The sequence below is a fragment of the Lepidochelys kempii genome, chromosome 21 (assembly GCF_965140285.1).
Source record: "Lepidochelys kempii isolate rLepKem1 chromosome 21, rLepKem1.hap1, whole genome shotgun sequence".
Taxonomy (NCBI): domain Eukaryota; kingdom Metazoa; phylum Chordata; order Testudines; family Cheloniidae; genus Lepidochelys; species Lepidochelys kempii.
In genome coordinates, this window is record NC_136400.1 from 13,792,654 (window position 1) to 13,807,252 (window position 14,599).

General features: G+C 55.2%; 1 protein-coding gene and 1 non-coding gene across 5 annotated transcripts in view; both read right to left on the reverse strand.

The window, feature by feature from the left end:
- Positions 1–14,599, reverse strand: part of CACNA1S (calcium voltage-gated channel subunit alpha1 S) — a 91,502-nt gene that overhangs the window by 66,688 nt on the left and 10,215 nt on the right. For all 4 annotated transcript variants that reach the window (XM_078849777.1, XM_078849776.1, XM_073320165.2 and 1 more), the window contains exon 2: positions 11,427–11,532. In XM_078849777.1, coding sequence (XP_078705903.1) covers positions 11,427–11,532 — 106 coding nt within the window. The remainder of the gene's footprint in view (positions 1–11,426; positions 11,533–14,599) is intronic.
- On the reverse strand, positions 1,886–1,957 carry TRNAE-CUC (transfer RNA glutamic acid (anticodon CUC)). Its single transcript has one exon. It is a non-coding gene; the product is annotated as a tRNA-Glu (tRNA).

Sequence of the window (14,599 nt, forward strand, 5' to 3'; positions counted from 1 at the left end):
AATGATTTTTGAAATGCTTTGAATGTGACCGAATTGATTTTGTTTTAGGGATTATGAATGTAATTACTGCACTGAGCTAAGGAAAGCTCTGAAAGGGGTTTGGTGATGTAAAGGTATTCTTATGTGTCAAGAGCTCTGCAGCTCACCTCGTTATTCAAAAACCATCAGAAAACGTGCTGCACAGAGAGAACGCTTTGTGTTTCTCGGCCGTTCATTGCTCATTTGCCGGCTCCATCTTACAAGCCTTGTTCAGTCTATTTCTGAATAGGTGTGAATTAGGTTTTTCTATCATGTTGTCACTTTGTCACAGGACAGAGCTCTCCACTGAGTACTGAGGTTACACCTGTGTACAAGAACTTCCCATTCATCCTTCCCTTTTTCCAACCAGCATGGATGCCTTCCCTCTACCGCATCTCTCCATTTGGGAATGGATACTTTTGAGGGGCTATCCATCCTCATGAGGAGATACCATTAACAGAAGCACGACTATTATACTGAAATGAATCTCTTGCTACCTAGGACTAGCCCAAATGCAACATCTTCTGCATCTTCTCCTCTCGAATTCTCCTGAAGTATGTCTGTCTACTTGCAGCCTCCATTCAAGCAGCCACATGCGCATTAAAGGTTGACTTGTCAGCCGGACATTATCACTCACACACTGACAGAAGAGCAGAGGAGAATTTGAAAGGCAAAAGACAGATTGAAAAACAGAGTTTGATGGTTTTCCTTTTTTATTTTTTTTAAATCTCACTGATTGTGGGGCCAATCACATGATTTTAGAGGATCTGAATCATGGTCCTGCTTTGAGCAGGGGGTTGGACTGGATGATCTCCTGAGGTCTCTTCCAACCCTGATATTCTAAGATTCTATGATTCTTGATCTCTTGGGGTTAGCAATACTGCTATTGGGTGAGAATGTCTAATTCACGTATACCCTGTTGTTAAGAGGGAAAACGGAGCAAACCAGTTTAATACTCTTTGAGAGAAGCCTAGGGTGACCAGATGTCCCGATTTTATAGGGACAGTCCCAATTTTGGGGTCTTTTTCTTATATAGGCTCCTATTACCCCCCACCCCCGTCCCGATTTTTCACATTTTCTGTCTGGTCACCCGAGAGAAGCCCCCCACTCTCTCACTAAGTGACTCCCAACTCCCAGCTCACCTCCACAGCTGCTGCTCCTGCTCACACACAGCCTCTTACTCCTTGGGGGAACTGCACGCAATGCGCCATGCAATGCAGAATTTTGCAGAATTCCCGGTTTCCCCTGCGGAATTTCTGGCCGCCACTAGGGGCCGCTGGGCACTGCAGAGCCCAGCTCGCAGTGAGCGGAGCACTTTGATCCTCATTCTCCCGGGGGATGGGGAGGGCCTTGGAGACCCAGCCAGCTCTGGTAAAGGATGAGGAAGGGCAGGGCTGCCCCACACCATGTCCCCTAGTGGGACAGTAAAGAAGCTGGGGGGAGTAAAGGTGCTGGGGGTGCTGGTGTCTGCCCTGCGACTGGGATCTGCGGGGAGGGGGCTGCTGGTGTCTGGGCTGGAGGATGCTGCGTGGCTCAGCTCTGGGGGGATGGGAGTGCAGGTGTCTGGTCTCTGGGGGGCCCCACACAACTCCCTCCAGCCCCCCTCAACTGGAACTGGGTTGTCATAGAGGTTTCTTTAACTCTCTACTCCTGGGGGAAATCTTTTTAGCTGTTGACTGTAGAATCATAGAATATCAGGGGTGGAAGGGACCTCAGGAGGTCACCTAGTCCAACCCCCTGCTCAAAGCAGGACCAATCCCCAATTTTTGCCCCAGAGCCCTAAATGGCCCCCTCAACCATTGAACTCATAACCTTGGGTTTAGCAGGCCAATGCTCAAACCACTGAGCTATCCCGCCCCAAAATTCCTTCCCTGACCGGGAATCTAACCCAGGCCACGGCAGTGAGAGTGCCGAATCCTAACCACTAGACCACCAGGGAGGTGATATTGTTGATGTACTTGTTGACAGGTATTTTGAAATAAATTACCAAAATAATTGAAATTGAAGTGATTATATTGTGTTATTTTGACAAATAAAATATGCAGAATTTCGCAGAATTTTTAAAATTTTGGCACAGGATTTTTAAATTTTTGGTGCAGAATCCCCCCAGAAGTAGCCTCTGTTTCCCTCCTGAGCCCAGCCCCCTCTGATCCATTCCACTGTGATCCTGTCCCTCTTTATTAAGTACAGTTGAATATGACTTCTGAGCCCCACACCCCCACTGTGGCCAGTCCCCCCAGCTGGGTCCCTCACCCCCACTGTGGCCAGCCCCTCCAGCTGCTCTCAGTCCCACTGAGGCCAATTCCCGCATCTGGGCCCTCCCCCCTCCGGCCAGCCCCCCCAGCAGAGCCCTTTTCCCCATCAGTGGGGCCCCTTGCTCCCGTCAAAACCCAAACTGAGCCCCGGTTTTGCTCATGGCTGTCCTCAATGGGTTCCAGCTCCCTTTGTGCTGTGAGCCCCTCTTGCCGCTCGTGGCAGGAAACTGAGGTTTGACAAACCAGGGGAAGGGGACCCCTATACTCCATTTGGGCAGAAAGGATGCTGCCCCCCCCCTCCTCTCCTGCCTTCGTCCAGAGGCTTTGCTGTCTGGCTCTTTGGCTGACTCAGTGCAGCTGCCTGCGGCCATCAGGGCCCAGAATAGTCACTGCGTTTTGCACCGGGCACAGCAGTAGCTGCCAGCTGTCCATCACCCCCGCTGACGCTAATCACTGCCTGTTGCTAGGGCCTCTTCCAGGTCAGGATTTAAATACTTTAGAGCCAGCCAGATATTTGGGGGGGAGGATATTTATATTTATGTATTTACATTCACACCCCACAATAACAGCCCCTTCAGGGAAGCCGCCACTGCTGCAGGGCAGGGAGATTCCCCACTTTCGGTTTGCTCTGAAATCCTGACCCAGCCTGGAATTACACCCTGAATGCTCTTCGGGGCCAGACTCTAATACAGATGCCCATCTCCTGCTGCCACCAATAGGGGTGTTTGGCCCACACATATCTTCCTAAGTATTCATTTGACTGGTAGAGCAGAAAATGCCAGAACTGAAAGAGTGAATTCACCCTAACAGGGGATGGGACCCAGGATTGAAATCTCCCGCCTCTAGGTGCTGGGCAAGAAATCAGGCCAAGCCCACGTAGCTCCCTTTTCACCTGCACGCAGACAGCAAACATGCCAGGTATGACTGGATAGCTAGCAGCCTCGTTCCATATTGTGACCCGAGAACCTATTAATGCCAACCAACAAGGAGGTACATAGGGGTACAGGTATACCCTGAGGCCAGTATGCACCATCTCATTCACCCAAGACTGTCATGAGAGGTCTCCACTGAAAGCCGGTGGCACACGGGTTATTAATATCATTGTGAGATGTATGTATTGATACTATGGAAGGATTTCTGTATAGATACTGAAAACATGGTCTTATAGACTGGATTACGATGTTAGTCATCACAGAGGTGAAAAACCAGGTTTTCTGTCAGACAAGAGATATTTATTCTCCGCTCTCTGTGTCAGGTTGTAATTCAAGCATTGTAAGATAACACAATGGCTGCCCATTTACACATGAAGTCAAACGCCAAGGCAGAGATGTGAAGCCAACAGGCAAGCAGCACACAGGAGAAACAAGCCTCCGGTGGCTATGCTGTGTGGGAGCAAGGACAGTGAACAATATCTGGAAGGCAAAGATGACACCCCATCGTCCTACGCCCAAGAAGTAAATGGAAAGCATGTTCGCATTGATAAGCAAGTCTGGCAGGCCACGTCAACTGACTGGGGCTTGCGCTACAGGGCTAAGCTATCAGTGTAGACACTCGGGCTGAAGCTGGAGCCCAGGCTCTGAGACCCTCCACCCTCGCCGGGTTTCCGAGCCCAGGTTCCAGCCCAAGCCCGAGTGTTACCCCCTGTAAACCCGAGATGGTTGAACCAGGCCCTGAGACTTGCTGACGCAGGTCCTTTTTTGCAGTGTAGACGTACCGTTTGAGGACCTGGGCCTTAACCTTTTGTGCTTCAGTTTACTCACTAAAAATGGATTTTTTCTTTGGAGCACATTCTGTGATATCTGAGCTGTAGATAAGAGATCTCTTGGTGTGTTTGGGGTGGTTATTGGATCTGTGGAAGTAAGTGTGGGGATCCGTGGATTTCTTGTAACTAGCTGTCTGTAGGGTTCCAATGCTGAAGCTGATTGTGGTGTCTAAGAAGTTGATGCTGATGCAGGAGTGTTCTAGAAAGAGTTTGACAGACGGATGGTGGTTGTTGAAGGTGTGGTAGAAATCTATGAAGTCCGGGCTACAAACTTAAAACTGCCTTCACCAAACACGGGCACTCCACCAGAGAAACAGATCACATCAAGGAACGACCCCACACTGGAACCCATATCGGACATCATCGACCAGTTACAACCTACACTCTGTGGGGACCACATCCTGAACGATCTTTCCTAAACCGTTTCTTCTGGCCTTCCAACAACCCCCCATCCTCTCCAAACTCATCCACAGACCAGGACACACTCACTCAAAGTGGCACCAGAACTGCCAGAACACAGATGTAAAACCGGCAGGCATAGCTCCAATGACCAACACCCCACACAGCACACCTTTCAAGATCCATGGGTCCTACACGTGCCTATCACAACAAGTGGTGTACCTCACCCCGTGCATTAAGCGCCCAACAACAACTATGTGGGTGAACCCAAACACTCTCGAATGGGCTTGCACAGTTAAATGATAAAACACAAAAACACCCAATCACCTGTGGGCGAACACTTTTCACCGAACGACCGCTCCATGTCTGACCTCTCAGTTCTCGGCCTCAAAGGAAACCTGCACGACGCTTTCAAAAGACGAGCCTGGGAGCTTAAATTCATAACGTTGCTAGACACCAAAAATCACCATCTTAATAAAGACACTGGATTTATGGCTTATTACAACAAACTGTAACCCACTAACCCCCTTTGTTTGTCCCATGACTTCAGAGGTGGTAATGGGCCACTTCACTTTGAATGGTCCCTTAGAATATGTGAGAGATTATGTGGGTGAATGTGTTAACTACTTATGCTACATAATCTGTTCCACCTAGGGTGACCAGATAGCAAGTGTAGAAAATCGGGACAAGGGGTGGGGGGGTAATAAGTACTTATATAAGAAAAAGCCCCCAAAATCGGGACTGTCCTGAAACAATCGGGACATCTGGTCACCCTAGTTCCACCTTGTATTTAGTACAGAGCCTTTCCCAGACCCGAAGAAGAGCTCTGTGTAGTGTCGTGTTCTCTCTCTCACCAACAGTTGGTCCAATAAAAGATATTTCCTCACCCATCTTGTCGCTACAGACTTTTTAAACAGAGCAGAGTCCCCTCCCCACTCCCCGGGCCTGCTTTTTACAAGTCTCATTGGGTCTGTACCGCAGCCCATATACTCCACACAGCCTTACAGACCAACACTGCATGTGTGCAGGGCCGGATTAACCTTTTGTGGGCCTGACGCCAAACATATTTGTGGGCCCCCATGGGGGCAATGGAGCCTGGCGAGGGGAGGTCGGTCCCCAGACCCAGGGGCCAGCCAGGGGCAATGGGGCATGGCATGGCAGGGGAGGTCCGGCTCCACCCAGCCCGGTGCAAGGGCACTATTTGCAACCCAGCAATTGCAAGACGCACAGTGGCCCTGTGATGCCAGCGTGCCCCGTCCCCTCGGGGGGCGGGCCCATGCCACGCCACAGAGCCCCCCGCCCAACACCAACTTCCTCCTGACTTCCTATGGCCAGAGGCCCCCTGGACCCACTATGCCCAGAGCCCCCGCAGACCTCCCCCAGAAATGCACAGCGCCCTGCACAACACCACCCCTGCCCACAGCCCCACCACAACTGCCCAGCACCCCCCACAGAGAACCCCCACTCCCTAGTGCCCCAACACACCCAGATCCTCCCGCCCCCAGACTCCCCACAGACCCCCTCCCCCAGGCCCTGCCTCCCGGCCGCACTCACCGGCCCTGCTGGGAGGCGACTGTGTCTGCCGGGCTGAAATACCAGTGCGGCCAGGACTGTCCCAGGGCTGGGGATCGCTCCGGCCCCTCGGAAGTGGCGTGAACAGCCAGGCCAGGACCTGCCCTGGCCGGGCTCCCTCAAGACGCACTTGCCTGGAGGGGCCCAGCCAAGCCCCCCACACTTTTCCCCGCCCCCCCAACCGGCCAAGACTGGCCAGGCTTCTGCGCCAGTCCCAGGCGGCTCGGCTCCGGGGAGACAGGTGGGGCCCCACAGGTGGTGGGAAGCAGAGACTGAGCAGAGCCGGAGGTGCCCTGGGGTCTGGCCAGGGGGCTGAGAGGAGCAGGGGGTGGGGCAGGGGGTGGAGAGGAGCCCTCGGCCAGCTGGCGGGCAGGCCGAGAGAAGCAAGTGATGGGCAGGGGGAGCCAGCAGGGTCTCGGGGCGCAGTTCAAGCGGAGCAGGCCGGGGCCCCGTCTGAGCCTGGACCAGGCTCCATGGAGCCACTGTGAACCCGGCACTGCATGTGTTTGTCTCATAGCTGTCCAGTAGGACACCCATCCTACTGCCAGCGCGTTACTCTTCCCTCTGCCACAGGATTCGTGCTGGTAACACATAGGGGGCAAGGCAGGGGAGCAGGTGACGCTGCAGACACCAGGGTTTCCAGGGTGGGATGTATGTAGGGAATTGCTCATACGTGGGCCATGGGCCAGTTAAATCCGACATCCACAGCGCTGCGAGGGACTCTGCTGCGGGTGCCCTTCCTACCACCGAGCTGACCTGCAGGATCCAGACCTGCATGGGTAGGATAGACCCTCACGCCTATGTGCCAAGTACACAGGGTAAGCACCCCTCCTGCCAGGCTAACATGCCCCCTGGGTGGGCGAGTCAATGCCAACCTGCCAGTCCGTTCCAGGCACCTCAGCTCACAATGCCCCTCTAGCAGGGACGCCAGTTCAGGTATTGGGGAGGGGTATGAATTCCGGTCCCCGCTCGTCCCTCTCCCTCCTCATGCAGGGACCCTGGGTCTCCCTCAGCTGGGAAGTCTCCCCACACAGTGTATGAGCCGGTGCTGCCAAGGGTCAAGTTCCTGGGGGACGCCCCTGTGTTCCACGGCACAGCAACAGATGCCCTGTGTGCCAGGTCACAACGCCATCTCTCAATACAGAGGGGCAGCGGGCCAGCGCAGTGAATGGTGTTGCAACCCCCAGGTTGCCCAAGGGCATCCAGCAGCGCAGTGGCAGAGCTGGGTCTCCTCACACCCAGCCCAGTGCCTCACCCATTGGACCACACTGCCTCTTGGGCACCTAGTGCTGTAGAGACTGATGCTTTGGAGGATAGAAACGCCTGTGGACAGCATGGTCCTGTGCTCCTTACTCAGCCCCCTGTCAATCAGGAGTGACACCAATGGGATTATGCCGGTGTGAATGGGGAGCGAGAGTAGAACCAGGCCCTGGCTTCTTTTCCTGGAGCCACAGCACCCAGGGCTGGGAGGGGATCCCATCAGGTCTCACTTGCAAAGCTAAGGCAGGCCCTGGAGAGGAGACCCTCAGGGACTTTACAGAATCAGGATAAAGAAAGGGCCCCTCAGCCCAGCTGTCAGGGGCCAGTGGCCCACAGCGGACAGAGTGGTCGAGAAGATGGGCCACTGCGTTTCCCAGCTACGTCCTCCTCTCTGCTCCTGACAAATGTCCTCCAGCCCTGCTCATGTCCATGCAGATGTCACCTCCAAGCCCGTGGCTTTGGCCATCTCGTCCCCGTCTTTGCCTCCCTTGTCCCTGCTGCATCGAACATAAGCTAGCTGTCTTCACTGGCAATGGCCCCAGGGCCTCTCCCCACCCTCCCTCTCACCCACTCCAGAGATTCCAGACGGCGACTCCTGCCTCCGGCTGGACCATGACGGCCACCTCCATTGCCCTCCTGTTACATTTTCCGTGCTTTCCCCTCCCGCTGGGGCGGAGCTCCCTGCAAACACCCGCAAAGCTCCCTCTTCTCTTCCTTCACATCCCTCTGCACCACGTTCCTTTGCCAGGATGCCTGCAAAAAAACCTAACAGCTAGGCTGAAATCCCTGCCTACCATGCTGGCCAGGATGGATTCATTGTTCCCTTGTACTGTACTGTCTGTCCGTGTCCACCTGTTGTCTCTTCTCTTAAATTGTCAGCTCTCCGGAGCACAGAGTCTCTTTCTGTTCTGTGTTTGTACAGCGCCAAGCACAGTGGGGTCCTGGGCCACGACTTGGGTTCCTAGGTGCTACGGTAATCCAGATAATAAATAACAACAACAGCTGTGAGAGGCTAGTGGGGGATGCAAGCCTTGGGATCAGACACTCACTCTAAAACTCCTCCGGATTTGCACCTCCTGGGATTGCTGTGGGCCCTCGCTGATCCATTCTCCGGGGCTGGGAACTCAGACTAGGGTCCTGGGCTTGCCTCTGCCTCTGCAAACGCTCTGCAGGGCATTGCGACTGGAACGCTGGGCGGGCATGAGGATACCCATGAAATAACCCACCTGACAAGCACTGTCAGTGTGTCAGGGCCACGTATTGGCTGAATAGGCAGCTGAGGAGATGACCAAGGGCCCCCCAAATTATTTGCCGAATAACTCATGTGGCGAACCCAACAAGAGCTGTATACTGGACGGACCTGCAGCTACAGTACTGCTCCCGGTCTGGCATTGCCAAGGGGCCGTGGGTGATGGGACCAGGGACTCCCGCGCCAGCCAGCGCAGAGCTGGCTCACTATACAGGCTCTGCTCTCAGCTCCCCATGGCCCAGCGGGGGGGGGGGGGGGACAGACGACGTGGAGCATGTCGGGGCCGGGGGGGGGGGACAAAAAGCATTGCACTAGAGCTGTTCTCTGCTTCCCTGAGCTCATAGGGAGGCATTAGGAGCAGAATGCAAGTCCAAGGAGCCCTGAGATTGCTCTCAGTTCCACTGGGAGCCGGGATGGCTCCTGAGAACCCAACGAGTTTCAACCCCCTGCTCCGAGTGCAGGAATGGAAGCACCAGGCATTAGGCCCAGAGCACGTGGCGGACGATTTTCCAACGGTGCCCGGGGGGGGGGGGGGTATTTCCAACCCAAACAGCCTCTCGACGTCAGGAGACCCTGGCTGGAAGGCTGCCTGTTCGAACGGCTCCCTACGCAGATCAGGGGGGTACTCGGAGAGGAATGCATACAGGGGGCGGGGAAGGAGAGGGTATGGATGGGAAACGCATAGGAAACAGCCGAGGATCGGTTCCTGGCTTGCACGCTCAGCTTTCCCCAGAGCTCCAGCCCCCACACCCACTGCTCCTCTCCTCCCATAAACAAGTGACGGGGCTTGTTTGATGAATCCCAGGGCTCCCGAGACAAGCTGCAAAGCAGCAATAACTCTCCCTGGGAGCTGAGCAAAGGGAGGTGACACTTCCTACAAGGAGCCTTTCCCTTTATGGACTCCTTAGCTCCCGCTCATAAACCTTGCCGCTTTTCTCCATCAGGGCTGGCCTCTGTAACCCTGCCAGCGGGGCCTTAACTCTGGGACCTACACGGGACCCCAGCCATAACTTAGCCGCCCACTCAGATCCCCGCGGTATTGTCAGCTACCAGTTATTTATTCACTTGAAAAGCAGCAATCGCAGACCCTGCACATGCTCCTGGCTCTGACACTCTATCATCTCCGGGGAGGTCTGAGCAGGCAGAGGCGTGTGCAGATTCCTTTCCTTGTTTCAAGGTTCATGGGAATGTAGCGGCTGGATTGAGATCCCTGGGGATTTCGCTCTTCTGTAGCCACACAGCAGTTGCAGCAAACTTCTCTCTCAGTTTGTGTGTGTGTGAGCGAGAGAGAGAGACCACTGCCCTCTACTGGATGCAATCAGAACTGCTCAACTGTGTGCCAAAGGCCCTACTCTGCTTACAGCTAATGGAGATTTTCATTTTGCTCTGATAGTAGGGACCTGGGCTTTCTGGAGCAAAATGATCTGAATTAGGAGCCCGCTGTCACTCTGAAATTCTAACCGCTCATGGTGTGAAACAGATGGACAACTCTGCAATTCTTAAGTGGCCAAAGGCTTGTTACAATGCCCTGAAAGAGGGTGTTTTGGGGGGCTTTCCAGCCTAACCGAATGAGGAAGGAACAGAAATTACAGGCACTCTCATGAGATTTCCAGCTCAGTCTCACAGATCTGAGCTCTTTGGGTAAGGCTCAAATGAGCCTGTGAACTTTGGGTGCTTGTTTGAAGCAAACCTCGAGACGGCAGCACTAACTGTCCCCAGAGATCATTGCACTTGGACTTGGGAGACCCAGTGCTTTCCCTGCCTCTTCCGCTGGGTGAGCTTGGGCAAGACACGGCCCCTCTTTGGGCCTCAGTTTCCCCTCCCACCCTTTGTCTGTCTTGTCTATTCATGTTGTAAGCTTCTGGGGCAGGGCCTGTCTCTTATTACATGTGTGTGCAGCACCCAACACAATGGGGCCCTGATCTCTGTTGTGGCCTTTCAGTACCACTGTCATGGACCTAATAATGATAAAATCCTACTCCTTTCTAATCACCTTTCTTTTTTCTGAATACAAACCCTTGAGGATACAGAACACACCGTATGTTAGAGCCAGCTGGTTGTCAGCCCCCGAGGTGAGGTCAGCAAGGACAGTAAGCATAAATGACAGAATGACAAAGACAGGCTATCATCAGTTCTCAGACTGTGGGTCAGAACCCCAAAGTGGGGCGCGACCAGATTTTAATGGGGTTGCCAGGGCTGGCGTTAGACTTGCTGGGGCCCGGGGCCAAAGCTAAAGTCCGAGCCCCACCCCCCGGGGCCAAAGCTTCAACTTTTGCTTCCCCATCCAGTGCGGCAGGGCTCAGGCTTCGGTCCCCGCACCTGGGGTCCTGGGGCACATGTCTTACAAGGAGTAAAGCAGGACTCTACAAGGAAGGGACAAACACACCAGACCATCTCAGATTCCATCGTCAATTTCTGCTCCCGGCTGGACAACCCGCAAGGCCCCAGAATTTGAGTAGCTGCTCGGGTCAAAGGGGATAATGGAGCAGTTTAATGCTGCTAACAGGCAACAGAGATGTTTTATTAACATCTTGTCACTTGTGGGGCCAGCCACTCCCTCCCCAACCTAACAGGGAGCAGAGGCCTGTATCTTGGTGTTGTGGGTCCCAGCTTCCCTTCCTGCTCATGGACTCAGATGCGCAGGTGTAAATTTCACGAATACATAACTGGAGACCATGCAGCTCATGTGCCGGTGTCTCGGAGGGTGAAATTTCAGTGCCAGGCAGGTGCTAACATTAGTGAGCAAGGGACTCAGCCCCTTAATGCTGCCTCGACTTGATGCCCCTGCTATTTATAAAAGGTTAGTTTGGAGCACAGGTGAAGGAAAAATGATTGCCTCGGGGGCTTTGCAGCGAGCAAGATGGTGCCGGGGGGCAGGATTGTACAACACGAGGATGAGGCTGTCTCTTACCAGGCTGGAGTTTGAAGCGTTGGTATCATCCTCCGGCATGGGCAGGTAGACGGCCAACGCCACGCAGTTGGCAAAGATGGTCATCAGGATAATGATCTCGAAGGGTCTGTGGGTGGTCATTAAGGAGAAGCACAGAGCCGAGGCGCAGTCCTTGCGTATGCACCAATTAACGGTAACGACCTCATCAGCTGATCCAATGCCAGGGCACCGGCCACATTTACACAGGAGAGACCCAGGAATGGACTAGCCAGGGGTGCTGCAGCTCAGAACTTGAGGGGCCCTGGCAGAGCTTGGGGGGAGGACCCAGGGCTGCAATAACATGGGGTGCGGTTGCCATCAGACCAGCCAACACTCCCACAGTTTCAGAGCCTCTTACAGATCTGAGGCACAGCCCATCAGTCTAGGGGGAAATAAGCCTCTGATTGGCTGCCTTCCCCACTGCCCCACCTCTTGGGGAAGGTGCCCCTTCTCCTCTCCTGTGAACGGGGATGGGTTCCTGCCTCTGCTTCTCCCCATCTTCCTCCCACCCTAGGGTTGCCAACTTTCTACTCACACAAAACTGAACACCCTTACCCCACCTCGTGCCCCACCCACCTCCAAGGCCCTGCCCCCACTCATTCCATCCCCTGCTCCCTCTGTTGCTCGCTCTCCCCACCCTCACTCACTCCTTTTCACTAGGCTGGCTCGGGGGGTGAGGGCTCCAGCTGGGGGTGCAAGTTCTGGGATCGGGCCAGAAATGAGGGGTTCAGGGTGCGGGAGGGGGCTCTGGGCTGGGGCAGAGGGTTGGAGTGCGGGGGGGTGAGGGCTCTGGCTGGAGGTGCAAACTATGGGGTGGGGCTGGGAATGAGGGGTTTGGGGTTTAGTAGGGTGCTCCGGGCTGGGACCGAAGGGTTTGGAGGGCAGGAGGGGGATCAGGGCTGAAGCAGGGGATCAGGGCTGGGGAGCGGGTCAGGGGTGCAGGCTCCGGGTGGTGCTTACCTCAAGCGGCTCCCAGAAGCAGCAGCATGTCCCCCCTCTGGCTCCTATGCAGAGGCGTGACCAGGCGGCTCTGCATGCTGCCCCATCCACAGGCGCCACTCCCATTGGCTGTGGTTCCCACCCAATGGGAGCTGTGGGGGCAGCTTGCAGAGCCCCCCAGCTGCCCCTAAGCATAGGAGCCAGAGAGGGGACATGCTGGCTGCTTCCCAGGAGCCACGCAGCCCGGAGGTTGCAGGGAGCCTACCAGCCCCACTGTGCTGCTCCGCCAACCGGACAGCAAATGGCCCGGTCAGAGGTGCAAGCTGCCAGGATCCCTTTTCGACCAGGTGTCCGAAATCCAGACACCTGGCCACCCTATCCCACCCGGCCTAGGAATGGTGGGGGGGATGAAGAACCTCTGCATAAGGAGCCGAGGGACATGGGGAGCCAGGGGCAGATGTGGGGCTTGGGGAGGGACTCAGCAGTGAGGGGGAGCTGGGGAAGATTGGGCAGCTAGAGGAGCACAAGATTGATGGGGAGACACAGAGCTGATGTGGGGAAATGTGGGAACACATTCGTAATTGCTGTGGGGCTGTTGTGACCCAGTGACTTCTTGATGCCAACTGGCACAGCAGGTGCAGGGGGTTTTCCAGGGATCTCCTGGGTCAGCTCTGTGCGTGTTAGTACTCCAGAAGATGGTCTCCACCAAAAGCCTGTAGCCCACTGGTCGTCACAATCATTTTGAAATGTAAGCATGGATAATATTTAAGGAATTATGTCTCTCTACTGAAAATTACGTTCTTAATGCCTCGGAGCTGAGGCAGGTAACCAGGAGGGGACATATCTCAGACAGGTTCCTTTCAGGAAGGGGTTACAGACACTTATCTCCACATCTGGTCCTTGTGTGTGGTCCCTTCACAGTGGGAGTCGAGTTGCATAGGGAGCCACAAACTCATCTAGATTACAAAATTGACAAGAGATTGCAAAATCTACAGGGCAGAGCAATTAGCACCATGGGGTCTGGGTTAGGAATAAAGATCAAAGGACTGTTTTGAGATAGCCCGTGCTGCAAAAGAGACACTGGGGGCTCCTTTACTTAGGAGGCAAGCTGCCAGCATGACTTTTCTCGTGAAACAAGGATCACAGGCTGTAAAAAGCTGGAAGGACTTTGGGGCGAACTTTGCTGTGTACGACATGAAAGTAGCGAGTCTAGGTTCTAGAACGTGTGCTCTGATTTTATTTTGTATGTAACAGTTGGTTTCCAGTACACGCCCTCCACAGCACGTCTCCCATGCTGGGTGACAAGCCAGGACGGCTAACACAGCAGTTCAGACAATAGAGCAGAGACCCCCCCCCCACCCGGCCAGGACTGTGACAAGGACCACGAGCCCTTGGCCATGCGGGAGGCCACCCTGCGGCCGTCCATGGAGCCCTCTGCGGTCCCACTATCATGACCGTGGAGCTGCAGGGGGCTCCCAGTCCCAGCGCTGCGGCAGGGCCGTGACAGCTGATCCCTGCAGGCGCAAGGAAGACTGCGTTCCTGGAAGGGCAGAGCAGAGTCCTGGCCTGGGGGGTTGTCTCTGCTCTGCCCCGCCAAAACCGCAGCCTCCCCCCGTCACCGGCCCCATGGCAGCTCCTCTGTTGCCCTGCGGTCAGGGGAGCGACCCCCGGCCAGGACTGCGAGGAGGAGGAGAAAGACAAGCCCTAGCTGCCACCCGGCTGCTGAGTGGCTCCTGCCCGCTAGATTATTCCAATAAAATCCGTGCCCCGCCTGCTGTTCGGCTAACGGGGAGCGTCCTGTACGTGCTACCAGCGCAATCCCAGCTCCGCATCAAATAAACTGCTGCACGCGCCCCTCGGGACACACCCAGCGTGTGCGAAGCCATCGGAGGCGGGACTGGGGAGCTGGTGGGGGGCGTGTACGACTGCTGTGGGTGCCGCGAATCTGGGAACACTCTGTGGGTGAGCAATCGGCGCACTCCAACCTCCACTGTCCCCTGGAGGGCCCAGTGTCCCCCTGGCATGTGCCAACTGCTAACCCTTCAGTGACAGCAGAGGCCTAGAGGGTAGGGCCTGGGGTGCCGGTGGAGGTGAGGAGCTGACCCCCGGTGGGCAGAGACAAGGCTCCCACATGCAAAGGGCAGGTGGTAGCGAGGTGCCTCCCCACCCCAGGTACCCCGGCTGTGAAGCGTCACAGCTGGGCACAGAATTCATTC